This window comes from Phlebotomus argentipes, unplaced genomic scaffold (assembly GCF_947086385.1).
Source record: "Phlebotomus argentipes unplaced genomic scaffold, Phlebotomus argentipes genome assembly scaffold_18, whole genome shotgun sequence".
In the NCBI taxonomy this organism is placed as follows: Eukaryota; Metazoa; Arthropoda; class Insecta; order Diptera; family Psychodidae; genus Phlebotomus; species Phlebotomus argentipes.
The window spans coordinates 10,929,653-10,956,035 of NW_026776177.1; the positions used below are offsets into that span (position 1 = coordinate 10,929,653).

General features: G+C 35.4%; 2 protein-coding genes and 1 pseudogene across 15 annotated transcripts; 1 reads left to right on the forward strand and 2 right to left on the reverse strand.

Moving 5' to 3' along the window:
- The first annotated feature begins 10,992 nt into the window (after nt 1–10,992).
- LOC132261225 (serine protease inhibitor 42Dd-like) lies at nt 10,993–21,829 on the forward strand. Of its 14 annotated transcripts, none has more exons than XM_059759919.1 (4): nt 10,993–11,187; nt 12,844–13,487; nt 13,545–13,932; nt 14,100–14,315. In XM_059759919.1, exons 1-4 carry the CDS (start codon nt 11,172–11,174, stop codon nt 14,261–14,263), a joined length of 1,212 nt encoding a protein of 403 aa, XP_059615902.1. In that variant the 5' UTR covers nt 10,993–11,171; the 3' UTR covers nt 14,264–14,315. The 14 variants fall into 14 exon arrangements, with proteins under 14 accessions (XP_059615902.1, XP_059615910.1, XP_059615906.1 ...); XM_059759927.1 differs by lacking the exon at nt 10,993–11,187 and adding an exon at nt 11,316–11,423; XM_059759923.1 differs by lacking the exons at nt 10,993–11,187; nt 14,100–14,315 and adding exons at nt 12,639–12,758; nt 20,161–20,490.
- Nucleotides 21,830–21,965: 136 nt separating this feature from the next.
- On the reverse strand, nt 21,966–23,107 carry LOC132259149 (odorant receptor 67c-like). The gene is made up of 2 exons (XM_059756702.1): nt 22,971–23,107; nt 21,966–22,918 (listed from the first exon to the last, which is right to left on the reverse strand). The coding sequence occupies exons 1-2, from the start codon at nt 23,105–23,107 to the stop codon at nt 22,165–22,167; spliced, it is 891 nt and encodes a 296-aa protein (XP_059612685.1). The 3' UTR covers nt 21,966–22,164.
- Nucleotides 23,108–23,923: 816 nt separating this feature from the next.
- On the reverse strand, nt 23,924–25,070 carry LOC132259150 (odorant receptor 22c-like; annotated as a pseudogene).
- Nucleotides 25,071–26,383: the final 1,313 nt, after the last annotated feature.

Consider the following 26,383-nt stretch of genomic DNA (forward strand, 5'->3'; position numbering starts at 1 on the left):
AAAGCAGAGTGAAAACATATAGGTAGTGTTTGTTTCGACTGAAAAATAGTATTTCTCATTTTTTATTGCTTTCACAATGTGGCAAAACACCATTACCCATATGCAATTTATCTTTTTATATTTTAAAACATTTTGTTTGATAACAAAATGCTGTTAATATAGTATATGTTATTTGATTCACATTCTCTCCGTGGAAACATCAATTGGTGAGCATACAAAGTTGGGAAAATTTCAATTTAATGAATTTCTCATTAAGTGAACGCAAAAGGGAAACTTCCCCTCTGATATGTGGTTTAATTCATCAACTCTTTGTAATTTTATCGATAGAAGTGAAACATTTGCATGAGCTTTTTTGCTGGTATAAGTTTTGTACATTATGTGTGGTACTTGTAAGTTGTCTCTCACACAAGTATATATAGCGGTGGTTGCACAGCAAATTTCAACGTGACTGTGATGTACACAACTTTCTCTTCAAAGTGAGAAAATATTTATCGAGGAGTTTATGAGGCAAACTTTTGCGGGAGACTGTTTGAGTAGGAACTTCTCAAGCGATTCCACCCTGAAAGAATCTATTCAATCTATTACGAGTACATCAATTGAGATAAATAAAAGCGGAATGCCACGAGCCAATTGGATGAAGAGTACTTTCAAATTTTACAGGAAAATAATGAGTATGTTCTGCTCTTCACTCACTTTATTGTGTGTTACATCCCAATTCATAGGGCTTCACAATGCAATTCAATTAACCGAAAATCGCTTAAGGTATTAAATAGGACTTTCATAAAATGCCTTTCACATTCCGCTACATGAAATGAACTTGTGCTGAAAACTGAATGTTGCTGAAAATAGTGGAACATAATCCATGAATACACATCACCCTTGTGGAAATATTTGAGTATTGATAAAGGATTTCTTACAATATGCTTAAATGGTTTCTCATTGATTCCTAAAATACTTATAATAATATTGATTGATTGCTAAAACGGTATGAGACATTTCTAGAGTTAAAATTGCAAAGGTTCAATAGGCTACAATGGGTATACAAACTTTGGACACATAGTGAAGTATCCTTTCATGCTTCCGTTTACGCAATGTCACTTTGCCACACATCAGAAGGTGGGTGATAATGATAGTAGAAAACAACGTGTGTATTTTCCGTTGTGCAAAATGCTTCCACCTTGATGAATTTTGCACAGTATCGTTGTCACGAAACTGTTTATGTTATCTTCAGCACTGGTAGTTAAGGTAAATATTTTATGCGGTGTGTGAGCGAGGAAAGTGGTTGAACTTGATGATTTGCAACTCGTTGGCTCTATTGAGAAGTTGTGTAAAGTGTTGTTGCTAGAAGTGTGAGGGATGGTCTTGTTTACCGGTTTCGTGGAAAACCTGCTGACTCTCTGTGGCCATACCTCGCCGGCAGCGCGAGAAGCCGCAATGAAGCGGTGCAGAAGGGCAAATAAGGGACATCTTCGGCATTCTGCCTTTTCCGCTGTAAAGAATGAAGTCACCCGAAAGATTCATCAATGTATAGTTGCAATATTGCGGCATCAATTTCCGGAGAAAATACATAACTTATATATCAAGAACGGAGTTCATTACTTCCATTACAACAAACTTTCTGACGCATCTCAAAGACTTTGTACACAGGAACATGTTTTCCAACTAAATGAAATTCCATGGTGTTGTTGATTGCCTGTCAAAGGACAGAAACTCAGCGATGTAGAGAACAGGGATTGATATTAAAGTGTGGCTTTTCAATCGTTCAGCGTTCAGTGGCAAAAAATCCCTGCCTCTTTATTCTTCACCGTGGAAACCATTCCTCTTGAGTTTCACCGGGGGAGAAAAGAGGCTTACATTTTCTTTCATCGCTCCAGCTATACCAATTATTTTCGGATAAAATTTTACCCCCAATTTCACTGAATTGTTTTTCTCACTTTACCGTTGGGGCATCTTAATTCTCCAGGTAGAACAATGGCGAAACAGTCCCCAAGGTTAACCATGTAAACATTTCTAAGAAAACTTTTGACATCAACAGGAAAAGACCACGTTCTACCACAATTATATCCATCTACTCTTGTCACTTGATGTTCACTATAAGTGCAAGTTTCTAGGAAATTCATGAAGATATTTACGTGAATTGATTTGACATTCACTGAATACTTGCATGAGCTTATGAAAGAGGACTTCTCAGAAGAAATGTCCAACAGTTTTTGTCGTTTCTTTGTCCTTATGCCATAGCAACTAATCCATCAAATACAAAACTTGTTTTTGAATTTCAAAGAGAAGACAAATTCAAAGCGATACTTTTAATCACGTAAAAGGAACATGGATTATTTGTTAAAATGAAGCGAACAAATCTCTTACGTTTTTGCCTCTTATATTAGCTTTAAAATCATTCCAGTCGCAATTTGAATAAGTTGAACAGTCAATTTAAAACCTCAAACCATATTTCTGAGGGAATATTTCGAAGGATTGCCCATTTACCCCCTAACAGTAACCACTTTTGATACCATTTGCATATAGTCTTGTTAATAAGATCTCACGCTCAGGGGAAAATTAGTTAGAAAGTTTATGCACTTAACTCCACTCGAGCTTCTGCATAATCTGCCATGTTAGTCTGAATGGCTTCAGCCACGTAATTGCTATGGTACATCAGCAACAAGATGGATAAAATTCGGATGAATGTAACTTTCTTCCCATTCAGATTCACTACGAACTATACGAGATACTTGAAGTTGAGAGCTCTACAAACAATCTATATAGTTTTGATGATAATGTTATCAAATAATATCAGAATTCTTCCTTTCTTTTTCAAAAGATATACGGGAGAAGTGCAACACGATGAGTATTTCGAATTTTCCACCCACTCACTCATGTATAATGTATACGCGTCAAGACAATGGGGAATATGCAATAAAGAATCACATAAATTGCATCTGCTGTTGTAAATTTCATATTGATTGTTCACCAAGCGTCGGGAAAAATATGTATGAGAAAGTGATGAGAACGTAGAAGACTTAACAAAGTGCTTGAACTTTATCACTCTAAACAGCATCTTGAAGAAAAAAGCTCAGTAAATTACCATGTTTAGTAAAGTTGTAAGACAGCAAGGATACTTCATTGTGGCAATGGAATCATGAATGAATAGGAATTTATTGTATAGAGCATCAGAACATTTTGTAGTTTAATAAATTTAACTGAATATTTCAACTTAATTTTCTCAGAAGCAAAGATAAATTAGATGAATACAAAAAATATTTAGTCTTTTTAAGCAAATTGGGATTACATCTTCATTATATTGTTTCATGAATTCACGAGTTAGATAGACTATGCGCTGTTAAGATTAAAAATCAATAAATTTGTAATACAATCCTTTGTGCTTCAACGAGTTGTGCGTATCGAGGGCTGTAAAAACTTATTCCAAAAAAAAGCAATTAAGCTTTCGCAAAAAAGCAACACTCTTTCCACACTCTAGTGAAACTGGAAACAATTTTATTTCGGGATGAAAATTAATAGCCCGCGCAGGACAATAAAAGACCCACAAAGAGAACGTGATAATGTTTCCTTTTAATTCCAGGATCATTTTTTTAGGCTAATTCTTCGTATGAATAAAACGTTGGTCTGTTGTGTGAAATTATAAGGATAATTCACGTAATAAATGTTGCTGAATTTTGTGTTGAAAATCGCAAGATGGAGCATAATTAAGAATTAAATAAGGTCGCAATAGAAGAGCTGGGATATTACTTTGCACTTTGAATGACGCTCTTGAGGATTGCCTAACGAGTTTTCTCACCAGTTAAGCTGAAAGTACGCGTTTTATTGCGATCCATTAAGAATTGTTAATTTATGATGGGCTTTTGACCAACACGTCTTAGTATATTTTCTGTTGCATTTCCTCTTGAATGTGACGTTATCGCATTAGTACAAATTCGTGCCTTTATCATCTGGGAGAATTAAATTATAATTAAACTTAGTTGGCAATTAAACTATATACACTGAATTAATTTCCTCTGTAATTTTCCAATGCCACAAACCGAAAATTCACCGAAACGCTTCCAATTTCAAAGGATCTGCATAGTTGGCTGATATGATGTTTTAATGTAGAGGGCTTTAATTGTATTTCAAGTATAGATTGCAAGTTCAAATAGTGTCATCACAGGGTATTAATTGAAATTCATTTTCACACCTGCTTTCGCTATAAAGGGTGGAACAATTAATTTAGCTGCCTCGTGAGATCGTGTTGTGTAAATTTGCATTGCTGGGAGGTGTGCAAAAGCACCATGAATTTCTAGTTAGGAATCAAGCTTGTATTTGAAGATTTGTATGAATGTTCCCAATACAGGAGCGTTTAATTTCCTGACTATCATTTGTTTGCAAAGTGTCTACAAAAGCATTATACTTTTTAGGACAGACAACCTCTCGCCTTTCCAAGCAATTATGTTTTAAGAGTCATCCCAGGAGGTTGCCGGGACAATGGATCATTTGGAGAGATGTGAGGAATTTTTATGTCGACACGCCAAATTTATGACTCTGATCCTCTTCAATGAGAAGTATTAATCCTATCTCGACTCGTGCACCTTCTGTTTTTACCTTCCTCTCAATTGGGAAATTCATTCAGTGTGTAAATCATGGTTTTTATTCCTGAGACATGTATTTCATCCAGTTTCCCTTTTTTGGGCGGCGCTGGAGAAAAAAATGAGGTGAGATCAGAATGACAGACAAAAGGAAGAACATGTTCTTTATTATGATTGAAAAACCCTAATAAGCCACAGGGATTTTTCTCAAACAGTTCCTCGAGATTCAAGATTACGAACATTTCTTGCGTCAATATCACATTCGCTTTTGAGGATTTCACATGAGAAAGAAACTCAGCCAAAAAAAACCCTTAGATTTATAAGAAATCTCTTATGAATCCATTTCATGTCACATCAACAGATAAATCCTGGAGGTGTGCAGGGCTGTTGGGTAGTTAAATTAGAATGTGATGGGAACTTCGTGATTTGCCTGCTGAAAAATAAATCGCATCATTTATCATTTTGTGCTGTGCCAAATCTCTCTGGTGTGTCATCGGCGTGCCTTTCATAAGTTCAATTGTACTACAGCCAGTGATTATGTGTAGCGAAAAAACAGAGAAAGCTAGTTGATTGATTATTTTACGTGACTCTGAATTAATGTCCCCGGCGGCCTGATTTTCCTTAACGCACACGTATTGAAGGCAAAAAGTGGTATATTGCGATTTGCGAAAAGCTTTTCTTTAGAGTAATGTGAAACAACATATTTCAGATTAACATGCATATATCTACAAATACAATTACAGTCGCTTTGCGTTGACAGAAGAAACTTATAGATGATTGGAATAGGTATTTGCGGAATAAATTTGAAGCTCTTGAAATCCTTTACAGTGAATTTTCCAATAAGAGGATTAGAAGAGGATTTTCCGCAGAAGACAGTTTTATTGATTGAATTTCCATGCATGTACTGGCGCAAAGCTAAAGACAGCTTGGAATTCATTCATAGATTATTGCAGATTTTGAAATATTTATTAGCATCATAACAAAAAAACCGTTGAATTTCGCTCGAGAAACACGAGATCTAAATTTCAACCATTTTCAAATATTCATACATAAAATTTTTCTGCAAATGTAAATTGCATTTGGGGTTTTCCCGTGTTTCCACACAAAATTCATTTGCACACATGCAATTTAAATGGCAAAAGTCTGTGGGGAAAATTCCTCGGTAAATGATGACTGTGTAGCAAACAGAGCATATGTGGAGCTACTTTTTCAATTTTCGCCAAAACGAGTGCCAAATTCTACATCTCCAAAGAACCACTCCAAGATTTGAGAGCTTAAGCATCCAAGTCAACAAGAAACTTTCCACATTAATTTCTGCACAAAGGCGACGCCCAAAGTGCTGCACTTTGTTACAAATTGTCCCACAATTCGACCAGATAAAACACCTTCCCTCATGCATCGCGTGATAAACCCTCAAATTTTCCACCGGGACGTGGTGAAAATTGAATGCCCATGCATCAAAGAGGAATGCACACCACAAACGAGTTCCACAAGCAATGACATGCCAAGCGTAACAAAATTTACAGTTCTTTTCCCTGTTTTTGGTCAGTGTTGTATATGAAAATACTTCTATATTAACCCGTCGGCAGTGCGGTTAGGTGTTCAGGAAAAGCCACAATAAATGCAAAAGTGAAAGCTTGCATGTGGAATGAATGTAGATTTTCCATACAAATGCACTCCATGAATTTGGCAGATGCAGAATATTTCGATAGAGTCGCAGAACATGAAAAGAGAGTGCATTTCGGAGAAAGAACTATTTTCTGAATACTCTTTTGATACGCCTGCTGTAGACAATTGAATTTATTAGAAAGGTGTTGGGCGCAGTGAAAGTTTAATATGCAATCTCTCGCAAAGAGTGTTTCCAACACTTTTCAATTAATCCCATCACGATGAAAATTGCTTACAGGGAAAATCACACCACGATAAATTTACCTAGCAGAGGTTTCTCAATGTCTATTCTTAGGACACAGAAAAATCATATAATGAGCAAAGTATGCAAATAATTATGCCTTATTTATAATAAACTTGAAATTACATTGAAACACATGCATTTAAATAGGAAATCTCATCGTTTACAGTGACTGATGTGCCCCCGAGGATTTCGCCCAGGAACTGTTAAAAATATAAATATAAATGTAACAACTTTGTCGGAATATTTTCACTTGAATGATTGACATTACCAGGAAAGTGCTATTTATTGGTGAAATTGCATTGCGAATGAGAAAAACTGAGTCGCCACGGGGGAAATTCATTTGAAATTTTCTTTTTAAAAAGAGTTTCCAGTGAAACTGCCAAAGCAAATAGAACGAGTCGAGTGGAAATTATAACAAGGTAACAAGCTTGGTGCTTACGGAAGGATTCTCTTTTCCTGTTCTATGCCAGGAACTTTTGCAGACATTAATGGAATTTCGTGTAATTTTCTCCATGCAAAAACTACAGTGCGATTCACAATATATGCAATGCATAATATGAGATTTTTTCCATGCACTTTGCAAACTCCCCTCGACGGCACGACCTTTTGAACTTGAAACGAAGAAAGTCATAATAAATGTTCCTATTCGCGTTTGAAGTGAAGGGACTCATGACAATAAAGTATTTGTATCCCTTGTTAAACCCCTTTCTAAAACTTTTCAATGTAGAGCCATGGGAAATTACATTTGCTACTTTCGGACAAAAAGACAGCAAATTGGTAATCTGATATTAAACCTTACAAATGAAACTTTCATTCACCATTTCACAATGATAGAATAATTAGTGAAACTTTTGCTCTTTTATGTGAGGAAAACTTTATTACCATCATTAAAATTGGTCATTTGTGTGAGATATTTGGGATATTACATGCGGAAATTCAGGGCATTTAACCCACAAATTAATTATCATAACTTCCACTTGTCATGCCATCACGATTATGGCGTTTTTCTTCAGTGCTCAAGGGTTGATAGTCAATCAATTAGCTTACAATATAGTCATGTTCATTGAACTGTACATGGACGGAACAATGGAGATTATTTGCTAAATACCCAAGGAGATTTATTCCTAGACCCTTGCTAGGGAAATTTATACATTGACAACCATGCTAAGTGAGCTGAATTTAAGATTATACAAATGTGACTTAATAATAGAAGATATAACTAATCTTAAAGTGCTGAAACCAAGGCTTTATAATTTCACTTCAAGGCACATTTTATTTGTACAAAACTTCATACTCAACACATTAGTGAAGTCGCAAGGAAGCGAGAGGCTTTCACAACTAAAGTCGAATTCATGAAATGCAGAAGGAAATAATTTAGAAAGCTTTTCTCAAGATTATTCCACATTGTTAATTGCAATTTCTTCTTCTCGAGTGCAAAACATGATCCACAGTGTGAAAAACGCATGCTCATTTCTGATTTTCTCCTGCAGAGACTCGTTAGAGTGCCATAGAGAAATTACTGGGGCAATGCATGTGGAGTTCCTGTGGAGCTTTTAATATAATTTTCATGTTTCACAGTCTCAATACAAGTTGCTTAACATCAAACACTTCCATGGTTCGGTGCTCACAACATGAAGAAAGAAAGGGAGCCTCTTTCAAGCGAAGCGAACTTCATTCCTCCAGAGTCCTCTTATTGGATCTAACTCGGTAAAGAGACTCCGTTCGCGCAATAAATACTCCGCATTGGCCGTTTTGCTGCACCTGCAGCAACATTAACCAGATGAGCGGAAGCTGTGGGTTGAAAAAATGGAAAAGTATCACATTTCTCGGTGATTTGCATTGGGGTATGAAATGAAACTTTCCGGATCAATTTTCTGCGTCTTTTGTAGAACATTTTCACTTCTTTCATGTAACATATCTGGGCTCCGTAACCCGCACGAGAAGCTATGTAATATGCAAGAGGCGTTTGTTGCTGGAACACCTCCTATTCAGTGTTGCGAAACACGTGTCACAATTACTGCACCATAACCCAACCCCAACAATAAGCATTTACTTTGTCCATAGTATCTGGCTTCCATCCTGCGTCAAATTCAAACTCACATTTGTGGAAAATTAATTGACATCATGGAACTTGGATGTTCTTGTCTTGAGTCTCAACATGTATTCTGTGCATTTACGACGGTGTCTCTCTTATTTCACCAATTCTCAACAGAAAATTTGTGGTATCAGTGAACATGAGAAACCTTGAAAATAATAGACATGTCTCTAGAGCAACACAAACTTTTGCAGAAGAGTTTGCAAATTATTATTATGTAATGAAATAGGAAAATACAGCAACGAAGTATTTAACTATATGGTACAATATTTACTTAGCTTCAAAATTCAAACATATTAAAAAGCATTGCTCTTGAGAACTCGCGGTTACAATGAATATGTCATTTTGTAACTCATAGCAACTAATGCAAAGCCATAACCAATGAGCTGAAAATTAAATTACATTACCAACAGTAAGTATTATTAATTATATGTAGTTAAATGTGATCTGTAAATGAATTTGAAACACACCCAGATAATGTATAGCAGAATAGGTTTTCATTACCAGCTTGTAACCGGCATTGAATCATGAATAAAATATCGCAAACATGCTAGAACATAGATACACGTTGAAATGACGCTAAAAGAGCATGAGAATGATTATGTGCACATATTGAGGTATCATTATGCAACATTTGCTAAACCGCCGAAACCACCCAAAAGTTCACCCACTTAAAATTGATTGCAATTGAAGAACATCAAATGCAATTTTTGAATTTAATACACATACAATGCATTTCTATACATGAACTCCCACCGAGCGGTAAAATACATTAGCGCATATCGAAAAATATGAATATTTCAAGAGATGCTGCATAATGAAATTCCATTCACGAGTAAATTGTTCGATAAATGCACTATGTAGGTCAAAAAGGTCCGATAAGTGAACTGGAATGATTATATCAATGTATAGTGAGTGGCCATAAACACTGATTAAAATTTAATAATTTTTGAACAATGCCAAATACAAAACTTTAATGTAAATCCACAATAATACAAGCAATACCATTAATCTGTGTATTTATCACCTGTAAATATTGCAATTCAGGATTTAATAAATGAGACCACGCTTTTTTGCCAGAGCCAGCATTTTGATAATGAAAGCATCACATAGAGATAAATGCGCGTGTATATAATTGATTTCAAACCGATTACATTTTATTTAATTAAGGAAGATCGTTCTATTTACTTCACGAATTTCGTTTTAAATTCTCCTGAAACGACCTGAGAAACATGTCTCGAAATTATAATTTAAAATACCTATTTTTCTCAGTGTAGACGAAATATTTCTTCACATAGTGCTACAAAACGTGTTTTCAACAGTACATTTGATTGCAATTATATTTTATCAAAGACTGATAGTAGCTTTAACTTAAACACATCGGGAAGCCGGTCTTACATAATAACCAATGTGAGCGGGTCTGTAATCATTGACCCATTAGCATTCAGAGATTTTTCCACTCACTTTTCATGTTTTGATAATAATAAAAATCTCTGAATTGTGTTTAGTCAAAAAGAGGAACCAAAAAATGGACATGACTGAAGAGTCAACAATTCAAAAGATTAAAAGCAAATATTGAAATATGTATTTATTATGTGAGGAGGAATCCAATAAACTCTATTTGAATGTGGTTAAACTGGAATGATAGTTTGCACAAAAAGACCAAACTGAAGACGCGAGTCTGATAAATCTATGAAAATATTGTCATGAGCATAATTTTGACGATGCGAGACAATGACTGGTTAATTCAAATGACAATGAAACTGAACTCTAAGCAATAAAAGAGACCGACCTAGACACTGAAACCTCGTCAGTAGATTAACAGGTTTCGCCACTCTCGAGAAGAATCTTTGCATAAAAGTGAGCATTTATTTATTCACTTAACATCAGGGTTCTGAAAGAAATGTTCTTTATATTTGCAAAATACAACTTGCGCAATATTTAATTGTGCATCCCAAAGAAAGTGATTCACGAGCACTTGAATTTCTAAAGCAACCACTTCTCGGAATACAATCAATCCGGATCACGCTTTTTGCCAAAGTTGGAGTGTTTTTCATGCATATTGTTTTCTCTGGGATTTCCGTAATATTTAATGTCTGTCACCCGATAGAAAATTATCGCTCTTTTTGTGTGTATTTTTCCAATAAAAACAACTGTCACGAAATCTATAACACCTTAATTATTTTTGCCTGCTAATTAGAATTAGAAGTACTTTTCTGCGAAGAGGTGCGCCGATCGTCACTGCACAATTGGCCCTCCAAATACCGGCAGCTGGCACAATCGAGGCATTCGTGCTACCATAAAAATATCATTATTGCAGAAATCAAGCAAAAAGCGTTTGGAACATGTTGGAAGAAGTTGTGACGATTGGAATTGAGAAAAAACCCAGTGATGTGGTCTTGTGTATTTAAATTAAATAATAAATTGTCCGTAACGAAGTGGCCGGCTGCTGTATAAAAGCGTGATATGATCGACGAAGATGCTCAGTTGGTTCTCGATTTTCAACTCACGCGCTTCGTAAAGCTTATTTTTCCACAACAATTTCAGTGTTCAGTGCAAAATAGTGATTATAGTGGAGGGAAATATCAAAATGGAATCCCAATTCTGTGAGTTTCACTCTCATGAATCGATAACAGTATTTTTAGACCGATAGATTCACATTCTGAGCCATCGCGAAGTTCAATTATCTGATAAGAAGTTTTCTTCTGCACGATAACACACCAAGTGAAAATGATAACTCTTGACTTCCCAATAAAAGCACATACCTTAGGGACCTTGCAAACCATTTGTGTTCCCACGACAGTGCTGTGAAGTATTTCCGTGCATTCATAATATCTCTGAGGTATTGCAAATTTTCTCTATCAATGGTAAAGCTGGTAAATTACAAGTGGAGGTCAAAAGTGCTCAGCTTTAGAGTGAAAGTTTGCTTGGCAGATTATTAAGAGAAGAATACTAAATTGTGTCAAGTAGCAAACGTCGTTTAGCTTTAATGGCTTCAACAAACATTTTAACGGTATTAACCCTCCCTGTGGTGAACAAATCTTGGAAAAAATATTTTTCACGATAGTGCGATTGTGTGTGATTTGACTGAAAATTGTGATTTTGACATTGAAATGCAAAATTGAAAAAGTTTTAGCTATAAATTTCCTTCTCATCATTATTATCACTTTCGATTTCTGCTTGAGCATCTGTTATTCGGTTTTCCAATTCTTTCTTAATGAATACGATTAAAAGAGTGTATAATTTTGCAAAATACTCGTATCGATCTTTCTGGTTAGAGAAAATTCTCTATTTTTAGCGAAGATAAGTTCAAATGTTCACGACAAAGATAAAACCCAGATTTTAGATAAGATTCTTAATATGTATTAGCACATTCCATTATTTTGATGTGTGCAAAGACCAACAATCTCCACAGCCTTAAATTTATTCCGATGAAACATTTTCGCTAAACGAAGGGTTAAGAATTAAAAATGATAAAATATAATTCTACTTGTAGTGATTAGTCATTTGCACTATATTACGTCAATAAAACAACATTCTGAGAACTATTTTAATTGTTATTGTTTTCCCATTTACTTTGTGACTTCATTGTACATTTTTTTTTACTATTTAGTTCTTATCTGCGCACCTAAAGCGCTCGATATAGAAGAATTATCTATAGCACATTAATATAATTTAATTACTCCGTAATCAATATTTTTAAAATTATAAAATACTTATGGAAAAACAGGGAAAACCCTGTAAATTTTTACTGAAAGATTTTGAGAGCATTTGTGTCATATTAACAGCTTATCTGTACAGTTTTTTATGATGAAATTGTTGTAGACAAAATAATTTAATTGCTTACTGTCATAATCAGTAACTTAATTACATTTTTTGCGTGAACGTGAAAGGGGAAAAACAATTATCGGAAAAGCGTGGCGTAGAGATTTGAAAAGAGAATTTGGTCATGTTGATATGCATGCCCTCTCTCACTTCACGACGAAAAGAATTCAAGGCCGCCGCTGTCACTGAACGCGAGCCGGGGAATTTTATGCGTCTTTCATGTAAACATACGCCCCATATACAGTGTGAATCACCAGCGTTGCCAGCACGGAATTGCGTCATTTTTAGCGATAAGTTTTGCGGCATTCGATGAAATTCAGTCTATTGGGAGTGCTCAAGGGAATAGCATCTGGTATACTTACGTTCTGTCCACAAATCTAACGTTAATCCTGAGAGTGAACTGAGTGCACTTTGCTGATATTTTCTGTCCTTTTCAGTGACTACTTTTGTTCTCATACTCGCAATATCCAGTACAATGGCCGATCCAGTCCCAGTGTCCAAGGGCTTCTCGAAGTTCGCCATTCAGCTGTACCAGGAATGTGTAGCTGAGAAGGGTGGGAATGTCATCATCTCCCCGTTCTCCGTCCAGTCGGCAGTCTCTCTGGCTCTGATGGGAGCCACCGGCGACACTGCCCGCGAGATGGCCACGACAATGGGCTATGCAAGTGCAGACAAGAATGCCATTGCGGACAATTTCGCCAGCCTGCTCACGACGTACAAGGACAGTCCTCTGCTGAAGATTGCCAACAAGGTGTATGTCATGAACAAATACCATGTCAAGGCGCAGTTCAATGAATTGGCCACCAAGAAGTTCAACTCTGAGGCTCAAAGTCTGGACTTTGCTGATAATGTCAACTCGGCAAAGACCATCAACACCTGGGTTGAAGACAAGACGAATAATAAGATCAAGGATCTGGTTCCCAGTGACGCTCTCAACTCGGACACGAGGTTGGTCCTGGTCAATGCCATCTACTTCAAGGGATTGTGGGAGAACAAGTTCAAGCCTGAGAACACCAAGAAGTTGCCTTTCTGGACCACCAAGGACAACTCTGTTGATGTCGATATGATGAACACGAAGGCTGTAAGTTCCTGATCTTCATGTCTATGATTTTCATTGCTAACATTTTGCTCCCTTCAGGACTTCAAATATGGAGTCTTTGACGATTTGGACGCTGTGGCCTTGGAGATGCCTTACAAAGACTCCGATCTGTCCATGTTGATCATTCTGCCGAACCAGCGCGATGGCCTGCCAAACCTGGAGAAGGCTCTCAGCGGCAAGGATCTGTCTGAGATCACGAGCCAAATGTACAAGACTGAAGTCATTGTGCATCTGCCCAAATTCAAAATCGAATATGACATTGAGCTGAACAAAGTTCTCTCCAAGATGGGCATGGCCAGAATGTTCAGCGATGCTGCTGAGTTTGGAGACTTGCTGGAGGAGGCTGATCCACTCAAGGTGTCCAAGGTGCTCCACAAGGCATTCATTGAGGTGAACGAGGAAGGTGCCGAAGCAGCTGCAGCTACTGGTAAGTCCTTTTTATCATTCTTCCTCTCTCTTTTCCAATGCACGACTCTGTGGCCTGACTTAGGGGGCGTAGTCGCATTCTTTAAATGAGAATTCACCTTCTTGTAGCATCATTTTTATTAATTTACATTCTTTCCCATACTCACTGTGAAATCCGTCTTTCTCCAGGAATGAAAGTGAGACTAAAGCGCAGTCTCATTGAAGGAGAGCTTTTTATCGTGGATCATCCATTTATGTTCTATTTGATGTCCTCCAAGGATAATTTTGCAATCTTTGAGGGGAATCTCAGGGATATTCCCAGTGATTCTGTCTCTGGCCACGATGAACTCTAGAGACATTCCACATTTCTATGATAGAGAATCTCGAAATAAACGCATTTTGTAATGACTTTCATGATAATATTTCTCAAAGTACAAGACTCTATATAAAAATAATGCTTGCGCGCTTGCGATCAAAGATTCAAACCAATTCTATACCGTTTCTCAGGGGAGAAAAGAGATGGAATTACCACTGGTTTAAATTAAAAATATATTTTCGTTTCTCCCATCCAATGTTTATGTAAAGCACAAACTCACCTGAAGAGTGTTGTAAATTATTGATTTTGTGCAGCATTTCGCATGTTTACGTTGTATTCCCAAAATATTTACAGTCCAATAATTTCAGCGTAATTGGTTTGCTCCTGTTGTCTGTGTGCATTGAAATGATGAGAGTTATATCTCTAAAGTTCTGCTTTCCATATCTCTACCACATTCACTTCACCATCATACAACAATTTCGAGTGGTTATTCAGGTTTCAATTGACTGTGTCATAACTCCACTTATGCTTGGCTGTAATTTAATTTGCAATAATTGTGGCATTTCTCGTTCCTTTGGCAAACATTAAACCAATTTGGGAAAGACAAATGGAAATATCTCTGCTTTACCTGCGCTCAGATTCAATTTGTATTCTACAAAACACTTCACGAACTTTATCTCTACAATTGAGTTGAAAGACGTACTAAAGATTTTCTCAGTCCAATTTAAGTTTCGACTTATAATTCACAGCATTTGTTATTGAAACGGAAAGTCTGCGAATTTCTCCGAACTTTCTAGTAAATCATCCGTTTCTGTTCATCATCCGAGAGGCTTCTTCTACTTTTTTCGTTGGTTCAATCAGAAGACTTATAACATAATCCATATTACCTACACAAGAAATAATAAGATTGATGAATTTGATGTGTAATTTGGCAAAGATATATATATATATCGATACATTGTGTATCTTTTCATATACTCCACAGGTGTAGTGATAGTTTTTAAGACAGCCCGTGTTTCTCGCATACAACCTAAATTTTTCTTGGCTGATCGCCCATTTTACTATTGTATTCAGAATAAACGTGAACAAGTACTTTTTGGTGGAAGACTTGGGAATTTTGAATGATTCCTGCAACTTTTTCCTCAAGGTGTTAGATTATAGATTAAATAAATGACTTTTCTGAGCTTCAATTGGCTTTAAAATCAGATTTTATTTATTCTTCTTTGATAACAGTTTAGTTTTTTTTGGTGAATTTCACGTGCTTTACAAAATTTCAGTGATTCTGCAAGATATGGCGCTTTCACTATTGGATTATGACAATCCTGCAGAGTTGTTGGCTGATCATCCATTTTATTTTGCTATTTTGAAAAGAAATGATCTGTATTTTGCAGGTTCGATTAAAAATTTCTAACTAAAACCCAATTACTTGTAAATTCTCTTTCTAACTTATACATAAAGTTTCACCTCTCGCGTGTCACACGTTTTCCAATATGCAATAACTTTTCCTCTAATTGGTGGGATGGTTTAGTTGACCTAGGGTGATCAAACTTAAAGTGAAAATTAAAATTGTTTCAGGGATCGTAATTGTACCGATTTCTTTGGATTTTAGAAGAGTAGAACCTCCTAAATTTGTGGCAGATCGCCCATATTTCTTCGGTATTCTGGAAAGTGACAATCTCTACTTTGCTGGATCAATAAGAAAGTTGTGATTGTATTTTGTTTTGCACAGCTACCTCATTTTTTAAGAGAAATAAAGTTTCTCGACTGTATTAAGTCAACTTTTTATGGTTTTAGCGGTGTATATTTTTGATAAATCACTTTATATTTGTGAGTTTTCCACTGTTCACACATTTTTCCTGTATTTCCACTGAAAATTGAATCAGAAATCTAATTCTCATCCAGACTTTGAGTCATTGGACGAACTTTTATTGCTTGAATCGCTTGATTGATCAAAACCATGGATAAACACATCTTTGTGATTTTGTTTATGGTTTTATTTTAAATAAAAAATGAAAGAGTATTTGTACTGTTACAGATGTTATCTTTGTGCCAGGATCTTCTGCTATTTTTATCCGAGAAACAGAATTTTTTGCTGATCGGCCATTCTTCTTTGTCATTCGCAGCAAGAATTGTGAAAATGCAATTTTTATTGGAAGATTTTCAGATCTTAATTAACTATTTACTTAGGTTTCATATACAGAAAATAAACGATATTTCTGTAATATGTTTTCCAAACTAGGAAGTCTTATAAACTCCAATTGAAATACTTGGAAAGCTTTCATATTGTGTTTTATGCACGAACGAGATTGAGTTTAGCTCGCAAGAGTAAACCATTTGGTTCTGCAAAATTAATTTGTGGCTACTTTTACCATTTCAGCTTTCATCATGAAATTCGGATCTGCCCCTGGTCCTGTTAGAAAATTGAGATTCACTGTAGATCACCCTTTCTTCTTTGTTATTCGTAGCGAGGGTTGGGATACTTCAATTTTCAGTGGAAGTGTCTCCAAATTGCTTTAATTATTTGGAATTTTCTTTCGGTTATAAAATTTGTTGATAAAATTATTCAATTATACATGACAAGATTATCCCAAAACATATAATAATTTCATGATATTGGTTTTTCAAATAAATAAAATATTCTACATTTATGCATAATTTCTCTTTTTTCTCTTTCTACTATCCCTCGAAATGCATTTCATTGTAATCTTCTTCCTTGGTTCTTATTCAAATTTTGAAATTCAGAGGTTTCTTAAATCGAATTTTATGCATTAGATCCCAATTTCTGAAATTTATGACTCTTATGGAAGGTCTTGCAGTGGTGAGCAAAGTAATTGGGCGTTATCTCCACATCTACGAAAATACACGAAAATCCTTTCTAGTTGATGTAGGTTTAGGTGAATTCGTAATTCGTAGTGGCAGTTGGCAGATATGAATTTTAGTGAGAGTGTTTCCAAGTGGGTTTAGTTTCTACATTTCTTATTTTTATTATATGGGCAAAATGATTTGAATTGTCAAGACTTGACTAGATCGCTAGCAAATATTTGATTTCACGGCGTTTTCCCTCGTTCTTCAAACAAATTATATTCCACTGTGTATTAATAATCTTACATACATTTGATGAATACTCAATACTTCATTTGAAAATAAAATTTGTGAATAATAAGGTCGATTTGTGTTCTAAAATACGTTAATCAAATTATTTTCGGCTAGTTTATTTATATTTTTGGAAATATGGTTTCTAAAATTCTAATAAAATTCCATAGAATTAATTTATGGCCAATTTTACAATTTCAGCTGTCCTCATTGCACTAGCATCCGCTGTTGTTCCTGCCCGAGAATTAAGATTCAATGCAGATCATCCCTTCTTCTTTGTCATTCGTAGTCAGTCTCAGAGTACGCCCTTCTTTAGTGGAAGAGTGTCAAAGCTGAACTAACTATTTCAATATCTCTCGAGAACTTTGGCCATAATGCTAAGTGATTCTAACTAATCTGATGGATAATTTGATGTGATAATCGTAAAATTGACCTTGATAAACCTTGAATGTCGCTATAAAATAGTCTTCAAGTTGAGAGAGAAATTTGTAGCTGATCATTTTTTTTGCTATAATGTAAAAGAATTGAATATGTTCCGCAGGATCAGTAGGGAGTTCTAATTTGAAGTGAAGTGTTTGATAAACGATCTACCTCAATTTATTAATAAATATACTCGCATATGCATTGTTAACGGATTAGTTTTCTCGTTGGTTGGAATTATTCTGGAATCATTTTGGTACAAAGGTTACGGATTGGTGTCAAGTATAATTTTCTGTGTATTCCGCAGGTTTAACTTTTGTCAATTATTCGGCTCGGTTGTTTGAAGATAAATTCACTGCTGATCATCCGTTCTTCTATGTAATTTTGCGTGCTGATGGAACTGGACTTTTTGTTGGAAATGTTCAAAAGTTCGAATCCTAATACTCACAAAGATCTGTGCTTATTCAATAAATATGTCTTTTATTTGAGATGAATTGTTTTCAAAGTATTAACTTACATCTTTCCTACATTATTACCACTCTTTATATACTTTTTACTGGATTTCTTTTGTGATTGTGTAATTGGGATTTTTTTCTTGGTGTATTTTGAAGAAAATGTTTCTGTTTTCCACAGGATTTGTGATACACTCAAGAACAGCACACGTGGCTCTGTTTCAAAAGAGATTCAATGCTGATCATCCATTCTTCTTTTCAATTACTTCAAAATCAAGTGGTCCAGTTTTCAGTGGAAGCCTTCGAAATTTCTAATACTAACAATGTGCCATAATACAGCATACTCTGTTAGAAATACTCAACTTCCCAGAAAAATCTTTTGTTTAAATTTTGTACAAAAAGTAGTAATTTTCTTGAGATGTTTGCTTCTTAAGTCAATTTAGTAGAGAATATATTATGGTTGTGGAATCAAAACATAAAATGTTCTCGTCGACATTTCGTAGTGGATAAATCATATTCGTCAATTATAACACTACGCCTTTACGAAGAAGAGTTTCGGTGCGAATTAGACCGTGGTAAAAATTTTCTTATAGTGTTCATATATACTAAAGTACATAAATTTACTTTTTTACACTCGACAAAATATGAAAATAGATTTACGACAAATTACAATGGATTATTCTTGAAATTATAAATTTACCTAGACTTCTAATGGAAGTAAATTGAAAATAAATTACTTGTTGATGAACATATTATAATTTTTAATTGAAATCCCTCGAGACTGAGTACATTTTTTACCAAATTGTCCTGTCATCCAATATGCATGTTTTACATACAGTGTAGTTTTCAGACTGAGTGACAAATATTGACATTTCTCCACAAAGCTTTTGTTCTCTGTTTAATTCAACATATTGGCATTAAATATTTGCATACGAAATACACACCTACAATATTGATTGTACATACAAAGTTAGCCAAATTGTACCACTTCACCATACACTTTATGTTTAACTGTGGTAGAGGAAGTTCAAACAATTTGTTCTAAAATTTACTCTTTTATAGGTTTTGCAATTGGTTTGCTATCAATTCGTCGTGAGATTGAATTCAACGCAAATCATCCCTTTATATTCATCATAAAGTCCAATAGTTTGACATCTTTTATGGGTGCTGTAAGAGAATTTTGAGACAAGATTACTCTGTCTCTCTCTCTCTCTCTCTCCCCCTATGTGACATGATGGCAAATAAAGCATATTCAAATTATACGACTTTCCTCAGTTCGTGTTCAACTGGGTGTAGTAAATTGGAAATATTTACATAGAATCATACAATTTGGTCTTTTACAGGTTTTATAAAACTAATTTGGCATCACTTCCAGATCAATTTGATTACAACGAAAATCATCCCTTTGTATTTGTCATACACTCCGATAATTTGAATATTTTTATTAGAGCTGTATATATGACATAATATCGAAAGTATATGTCACAAAACATTTGACAAAAATCAATCGCAATATTTTAATAAGAAGGAAGAAAGACGATTTCACAGTTTTTCACTCTCTGTCGTGCTTCTTGACGCAATAAATGTCGCTTTCATGTGCAATTTTACTACCATCACGGACTTCCCTGACCAACTGTTCTCTTGACTCTGTTTCAGCGGTCCTATTCATGCGTTGCATGGTCATGGATCCCACGGCCTTCAATGCGAATCATCCATTTATGTATGCATTGACAACCCCGAGAGAAATTCTCTTTATCGGCACCTACGCAACAAACTGATAAGTGTTTCACGCTGAACAAGAAACATGATCACTATTTTGCACAACACTGAAATTGTTGAAGAATAAATAAGTACACACAAGAAGGTGAATTCCCATTATTTATTGTCATTTGTCGTGACTTTTCGTTGTGTGATGTCAAATTATTAACTATGCAATTTGTTTCTAAAATATTCAAAATGAATCTTTCAGCACTTGCGTGTTTTGGAGGGACTAGTGCTTGGGTTAAACGTGAAATTGAGTTTCGAGTTAATCAACCCTTTTTGATTTTTATTAAAACTACTAGACATGTATTCTTTGTAGCGTCACTCAGGCATTTCTCATGAAAATCTCCTGCGTGAGATGTTTGAGAAGAGAATTACTACATTCATAAAATTTTGTGTCGATGTGCTTCTCACTTTGAAGCAGTTTACGCTGTATTTTATGAGCTTTCGAGAGCTTTTGCATTGCAATTTTGCAGAAACTTGTGTTTGAAGCGTATTTAATGAAGTGCTATATAGTGTAATTTGAGTATATGATTTTTCCCACAGCCGTCTTAATAATGGCCTTTGCTGCTCTCGTTCCGGAAGAAATTGTAGTTGATCATCCATTTTTCTTTGCAATTGTGGACTCAAAGACACCAACACCGTTTTTCAGTGGATCAGTTGCAAAAGAGAATTTTCAGTAGAGAATGAGAAAATATTTCGCATACCAGAATTGTATTTGATGTGAGGTGAAATAAACCAAAAATTTCACGCCAAGTTTGAAATTGTTAACATGTATATCATGAAATAGTTGAGAATATTTGGAGGGCAACAGAACGGTGTGACCAGGCAACTGTTCATTGGAGCTTGACAGCAGGTTGGAGTCCAATTAGTGAACTTTGCAATTTCCAGTCCTGTCCTGTGCACAAAGAGGGTGAAATTCAATGAGCGTCTGCATAAATCGAAAAGTACAACAAGTACAACATATTTCGCATGAGCGGTAATCTATTGTTTGAAATCTCATATCTGCGAGTGGATGCGGCTCACTGTTGCTAGACAACATTTTATTGTATACTTTAATTGCAACCACCTTCAAGTTTTGACTCTTGTAGGAATATCACAGTAAAATATTTTTGCGAGATATGAAGAAATACAATTTGGCCTTTCACCAATTTATCGTGGGCGTTCGAAGTCCAAATTGTTCTCTTTTCAATTCACACATTTTCTCTCGCCGTATCTTAAGAGCATTTTTGCCGTATGAATGACGTGGTTTGTGGTCGGGGGTGGAATTCCAACGGGTCAGTTCACATGGCTGAAGCCCTAATGAAGTGTGCGCAAATTACAGGGATGCTAGTTCTCATTCGCGTGTATTGCTATTTTCAGAGCGTGTGAAAGGGCGTCAGATAGTAAATTGTGAATTGATTTCCACACTCACCCTGTCCACTTAAATCATGTCAATTGCACTTTTTATTGCCAACTTGTCTGTTCTCTTAAGTTATTTTCGGATTGAACACTCTGTCATTATTAGTATCCAATATAACACTCTTTTCTTCATTCTCATGATTAGAACTAACAAACAAGGACCATTGAATTGGCTGTGCATTAAAGTATCTCCTTGGTGATAATTGCACAGATTTTACTGCTATAATTGTTTTCATTTTCAGGATTCACGATTGTTGCACTGAGTTACATTCCGCCAAAATACTTCAATGCACAACATCCTTTCTACTTCAGTATCATCAGCAAGCGAGAGAATAAAATCTTCTTCAGTGGACGTGTTGCCAAGGAGAAATTTCAATAAAAAAAGCCACAATTGATATCTGTCCATTGAAGACTGATTGTAATGAAACATCCGAATTGAAGATCAAATATTTGATCGAATCTTGTGAAAGGTCATCGATAAAAAATTCTCATTTCACATAAATTCACAGTTCAAACTTTATCGTTTCATTCCAACAAGTGAGAATTCTCAGTACATAAGATAATATAATTCTGTTCACCGACTGGTTGTCCGGGATACTCGCTCCTGATGAGACTGATAAGACGTCTGAAGATCCCAGGACAGAGAAGCAGGTGAAGACGAAAGGTAGGTTATGGAGTGTGATTGAGAAATTAATTAACACAAAGCCAAGAAAAACTAATTCATGAGCACTAAAATATTCAGATAAAAATGTTATGAGATTAACATTACTTAAATACTGTATAAGCAATGCTGGCGTACGATGCGGCGGCTTTAACAATCTGTTGGACAGAAAGGCGTTAGGAACATAGGATCTTTGTCAAATTCTACACTCACCTGAACAAAGGTATAAATTGAAATCACACCAAAGCCAAAGGCTTCGATTTTGACCGGTCTCTGGAACCTCATGAGCAAGAGTAGAGCATTTTTCTGATCCTTCACGTCCATTTCATACCATTTCGTCATGTAGAGAGCTTCTGAGATATCTTCAGCGCTACTCTTAAGCAATTGCCCGAAAAAGCAGATGATGAATATCTCTCCCATGACGATTACAGTGCAAAGAAGTGCAATCATAATGTTTGTGTGTGATGATTGAAAGATGAAGAACACAAAGCAAAGATACATGATGATCGTTATCAGTTTATAAAAGTAAATGTGCCAATAACTGCCCAATAAATCCTTAATGTTTTTCGAAACAATTTGATGTATTTCGTACACCATTTTGAGCACTTTTTTGTACTCCTGATCACAATCTGAGCCATCAAGCTGTCCAATTAATTCCACAATGGCCATGTTTTCACCGCGAAAGTAACAAATGGTAATCATGATAACACAATCCACTCCCATGACAATGTGCAGAATGGCAAAGTAGAAACATATTTGGTAAATGATATTGCAAGGATAGAAAAAGATGCTGCTTTGAGGGATTCCTGGGATCAGGAAGCGCATGGGTGAGGTGAAGTTCGTTTCGTACAGATCATAGCAATTTATAACACATCCACCAGCGGTGACGAAGGTCAGGAATGTTCTAAAATAAGTTTCAACTTAGAAGCAGCCAGATGTTGGATTCAATCACTCACTTCGTGTACTTCAAACCCACTTCGATATTCTCTCCAATATGCTTCTTTCTCACTTGAATCGTAGATGAATCATCAGAGTGCAGAAGATCGTCAAAGTACGTAAACATCTCGACAAATGCCTTCTTGTAGAAAATCATCATTAGAAAATACATGAACAAACATTGATATGTTCCAATGTAGAAAATCATGTTGAATGCCATAACGAGCACATCATTGAAATCTACGTAAAAGATGAGATTGTAAATCAGACAGAACTGACCAAATATGATCATCGTCGGATAACCGAGAAGTTTAAATTTGTTCAGGATATTAAACACGGGATATTCGGGCAAGAATTCAAAACGAAAAACTTTGAAGAAAGTTAAAACAATTTTCTTGAGCTGATTATGCTGATTTTCCATCATTTTGATAAGGTTATCACGAGTACTGTACACTTTGAAGCCTTTGTTTCCTTTTATAATGTAAAGTTGGCTACTGTAAGTTCATAAAATATTTCTCATTTTCGAAGAAAGTTTGTAGACAATATGGGGTTTTGTTGAGAATCCACCGAAACTTATTATTGATTGCAATATGAAGTACAGAAGACGTCCCAATCAAAGTTGTGAAGTAAATTTCATATTATTTGCCACGAAAGGGTTAGCATCAAGTTTATTGCCTTTTACTCTCCTGTATAATGCAATGTGTTCGAAGAAGTCAATTACTTTATTTCAACTTGAGCATTTCACAATAAAATTTTCATTTGGTCATACATATTTTATGAAATTGATGTTCTATCTTAACTTTCCTTTCTTACATTGATTTTATTACTTTTCACTGGGAATACACGTGGAAGATTTGTGTCGGAATTGCAAATGTTTAAATGTGTGAGTGTGGATTGAATCTATTCTATATTTAAATATCAATATTGAAAATCAATACATATTTTTAGGTAAGTGCAAAAATTTACATCTAAATTATTTGAATACTGCGTAGGCAATGCTAACGTACGATGCTGCTGCTTTTATAATCTGTAACAAAAGAATCTTTAAATATATGTATAATATTTGTGACAAAGCTTTCAATGAAGCTTACTTGAGCAAATGTGTAGATGGAAATATCTTTGAAAGCAAATGCTTCAATTCGAATCGATCTCTGGAATCTTATCAGCAAAAGCAACAGCGTTTTTCGGTTGATTGCATTCATTTCATACCACTGAGTCATATAAAGTTCTTCTGCAATGGCGTCTGAGCTGTTCTGCAAAAGTTGTCCAAAGAAGCACAAAATGAAGAGTTGGCCTGTTATAAATGTTGCTCCTATAATTGAAACAACCACTGCTTCTTCGTTGTATTGAAAGATAAAAAGCAGAAGGCCAAGACATAGAGTGATTGTACTGAGTAGATAAAAGTAGATGTGCCAGTAGGCATTAAGTAACTTTTCTACAGCGAATGCTCCATCCCGATGAATTTCATAAATGGTTCTGAGGACGTTGTGGGCATTATTTTGGGCCACGCGAATGCCATCCAACTGCTTAATTATCTCCACTATTGCAATATTATCACCGCGGAAATAGCAAATCGTTATCATAATAACACATGCGCAAGATAAGACCATTTCGAGGATAGAATAGTAAAGGATGAATTGGAAAATTATGTTTGTGGGTCTGCAGAACACACTGCTTGAAGGAATTCCTGGAATAAGAAAGAACATAGGAGCAGTGAAATTTGTTAAATGCAGCGCAAACCCATTGAAAACCAGCCCGCCGAAAGACGCGCAAGTCAAGAAGAATCTGTAAAATATGAATAACACATCATGAGTGTTTCATAAGAGTGTAAAAGGTGCCAAGAAAATACTTACTTTGTTCCTTTGATGGCCACTGAAATATTTTCTTCAATATACTTTAAACGAATTTGAGAAGTTAGGGATTGTTTTGTAGTCATTATCTTTTCGAAATAAGAAAACACATTGAGAAATGCATCTTTGTAGATGATCATCATTAGAATGTAGACCATCAAACATTGATACATAGCAATCACGAGGATTAATAGAAGAGTGAATACGAAAACGTTATTGGTGTCACTTTCGAAGATGAGATACCAAATAATGCAAAATTGACCACTTAATAGCAACAGCGGATATCCAAAGAGCTTGAGATTGTTGATCACTTGAAAAGGACATTTTGGCAAGAATTCAAAGCGCCAAATTTTAGAAAAGGTTAAAACTATAAACTTGATTTGTTCGTGATTATGCTTCAACATTTTGTTACTTTCTTGGATGATATCTTGTTTTCTACTATTACAAGAAAGTCTTTTCTTCTTTAAACAGCAATATACATTATTATTAGTTCATAATATGTCTTGTGCGAAGGTAGTTGATAGAAAATTTCCTCACCTTCATATAGAAACAAGACTAAAATATTCATTAAAGTAACAATTACTCAATTACACGATGTCATTGAATCAATAAATCAATGTAGAAAGTATATGTATAGGTAAACATTCTGAGTGATGCTAGCATATGATAGTGCTGCCTTAGTAATGTGTCATAATGTGATTCCATACAAAACAGTACTATAAATGTTAGAATCTATTATTAAAAAAATTTGTTTCATGAACGTTATAAATTATTCTAGGGATTTTTTTGAACATCAGTTTAAAGGTCTCCGAGTAAGTATAGTTTTTCTCGAGTGTCACAGAAGTATTGGGATCTGTTTGATGAAAAGCATCTAAAATTTGAAGGACATCAGAGATTGAGCATGAAAAAAGAATGATCAGAATAATGCAGTGAGCGCCGAAGTGCGGCTCTGAGCTGCGTTTCATTTATATCCTTTCCCATATCGAATGCAACTTCTGCTAATTAGGGCCATCATTGTAATGCGACACATTTTCCTACCTACTCTTATGTAGGTCATTTCCTCAGGCGAAGATGCAATTTTTTATCGTTTGTTCAGTTGTGAAATGACCGCGTTGGAATAAAGACCTCATCTCAAAACAGCTTTATCCTTACTCTTGTACCTCTCCATTTAGTAGACATATATGTATATATTTATTTATCCAATAATAAATAACGTGTAACAATAATAGAAAAGAATACTCAGTGAATTACTGTATACGCAATGCTAGCATATGAGACGGCAGCTTTTGTAATCTGTTGGGTTGAAAATAAGATAGAAAGCATTAGTTGTGATTTTGAGAATTCTCACCAGAAAACCTACCTGAACAAATGTGTAAATTGTGATTTTACCAAAACCAAATGCATCAATTGTGATCGGTTTCTGGAACATCATGAGCAAGAAAAGGACAGTTTTCTGATCCTTGACGCTCATTTCATACCACGTCGTCTTCCAAAGTGCTTCTGTGATGGTTTCTGAGCTGTTCTGGAGAAGTTGTCCGAAGAAGCAGAGCATGAAAGTTTGCGTGAGCATCAATAAAAGACAT

Excerpts from the sequence above, each read along its gene's own strand:
- LOC132261225 (XM_059759913.1), top strand. The coding sequence starts at position 12,716 with ATGAAATTCAGTCTATTGGGAGTGCTCAAGGGAATAGCATCTG. Across the intron at positions 12,759-12,843 it reads GCTCAAGGGAATAGCATCTG|TGACTACTTTTGTTCTCATA; the intron begins GTATACTTACGT and ends TGTCCTTTTCAG. Across the intron at positions 13,488-13,544 it reads ATATGATGAACACGAAGGCT|GACTTCAAATATGGAGTCTT; the intron begins GTAAGTTCCTGA and ends TGCTCCCTTCAG.
- LOC132259149 (XM_059756702.1), bottom strand. The coding sequence starts at position 23,107 with ATGATTTTCTACAAGAAGGCATTTGTCGAGATGTTTACGTACTTTGAC. Across the intron at positions 22,919-22,970 it reads GTGGGTTTGAAGTACACGAA|AACATTCCTGACCTTCGTCA; the intron begins GTGAGTGATTGA and ends AACTTATTTTAG.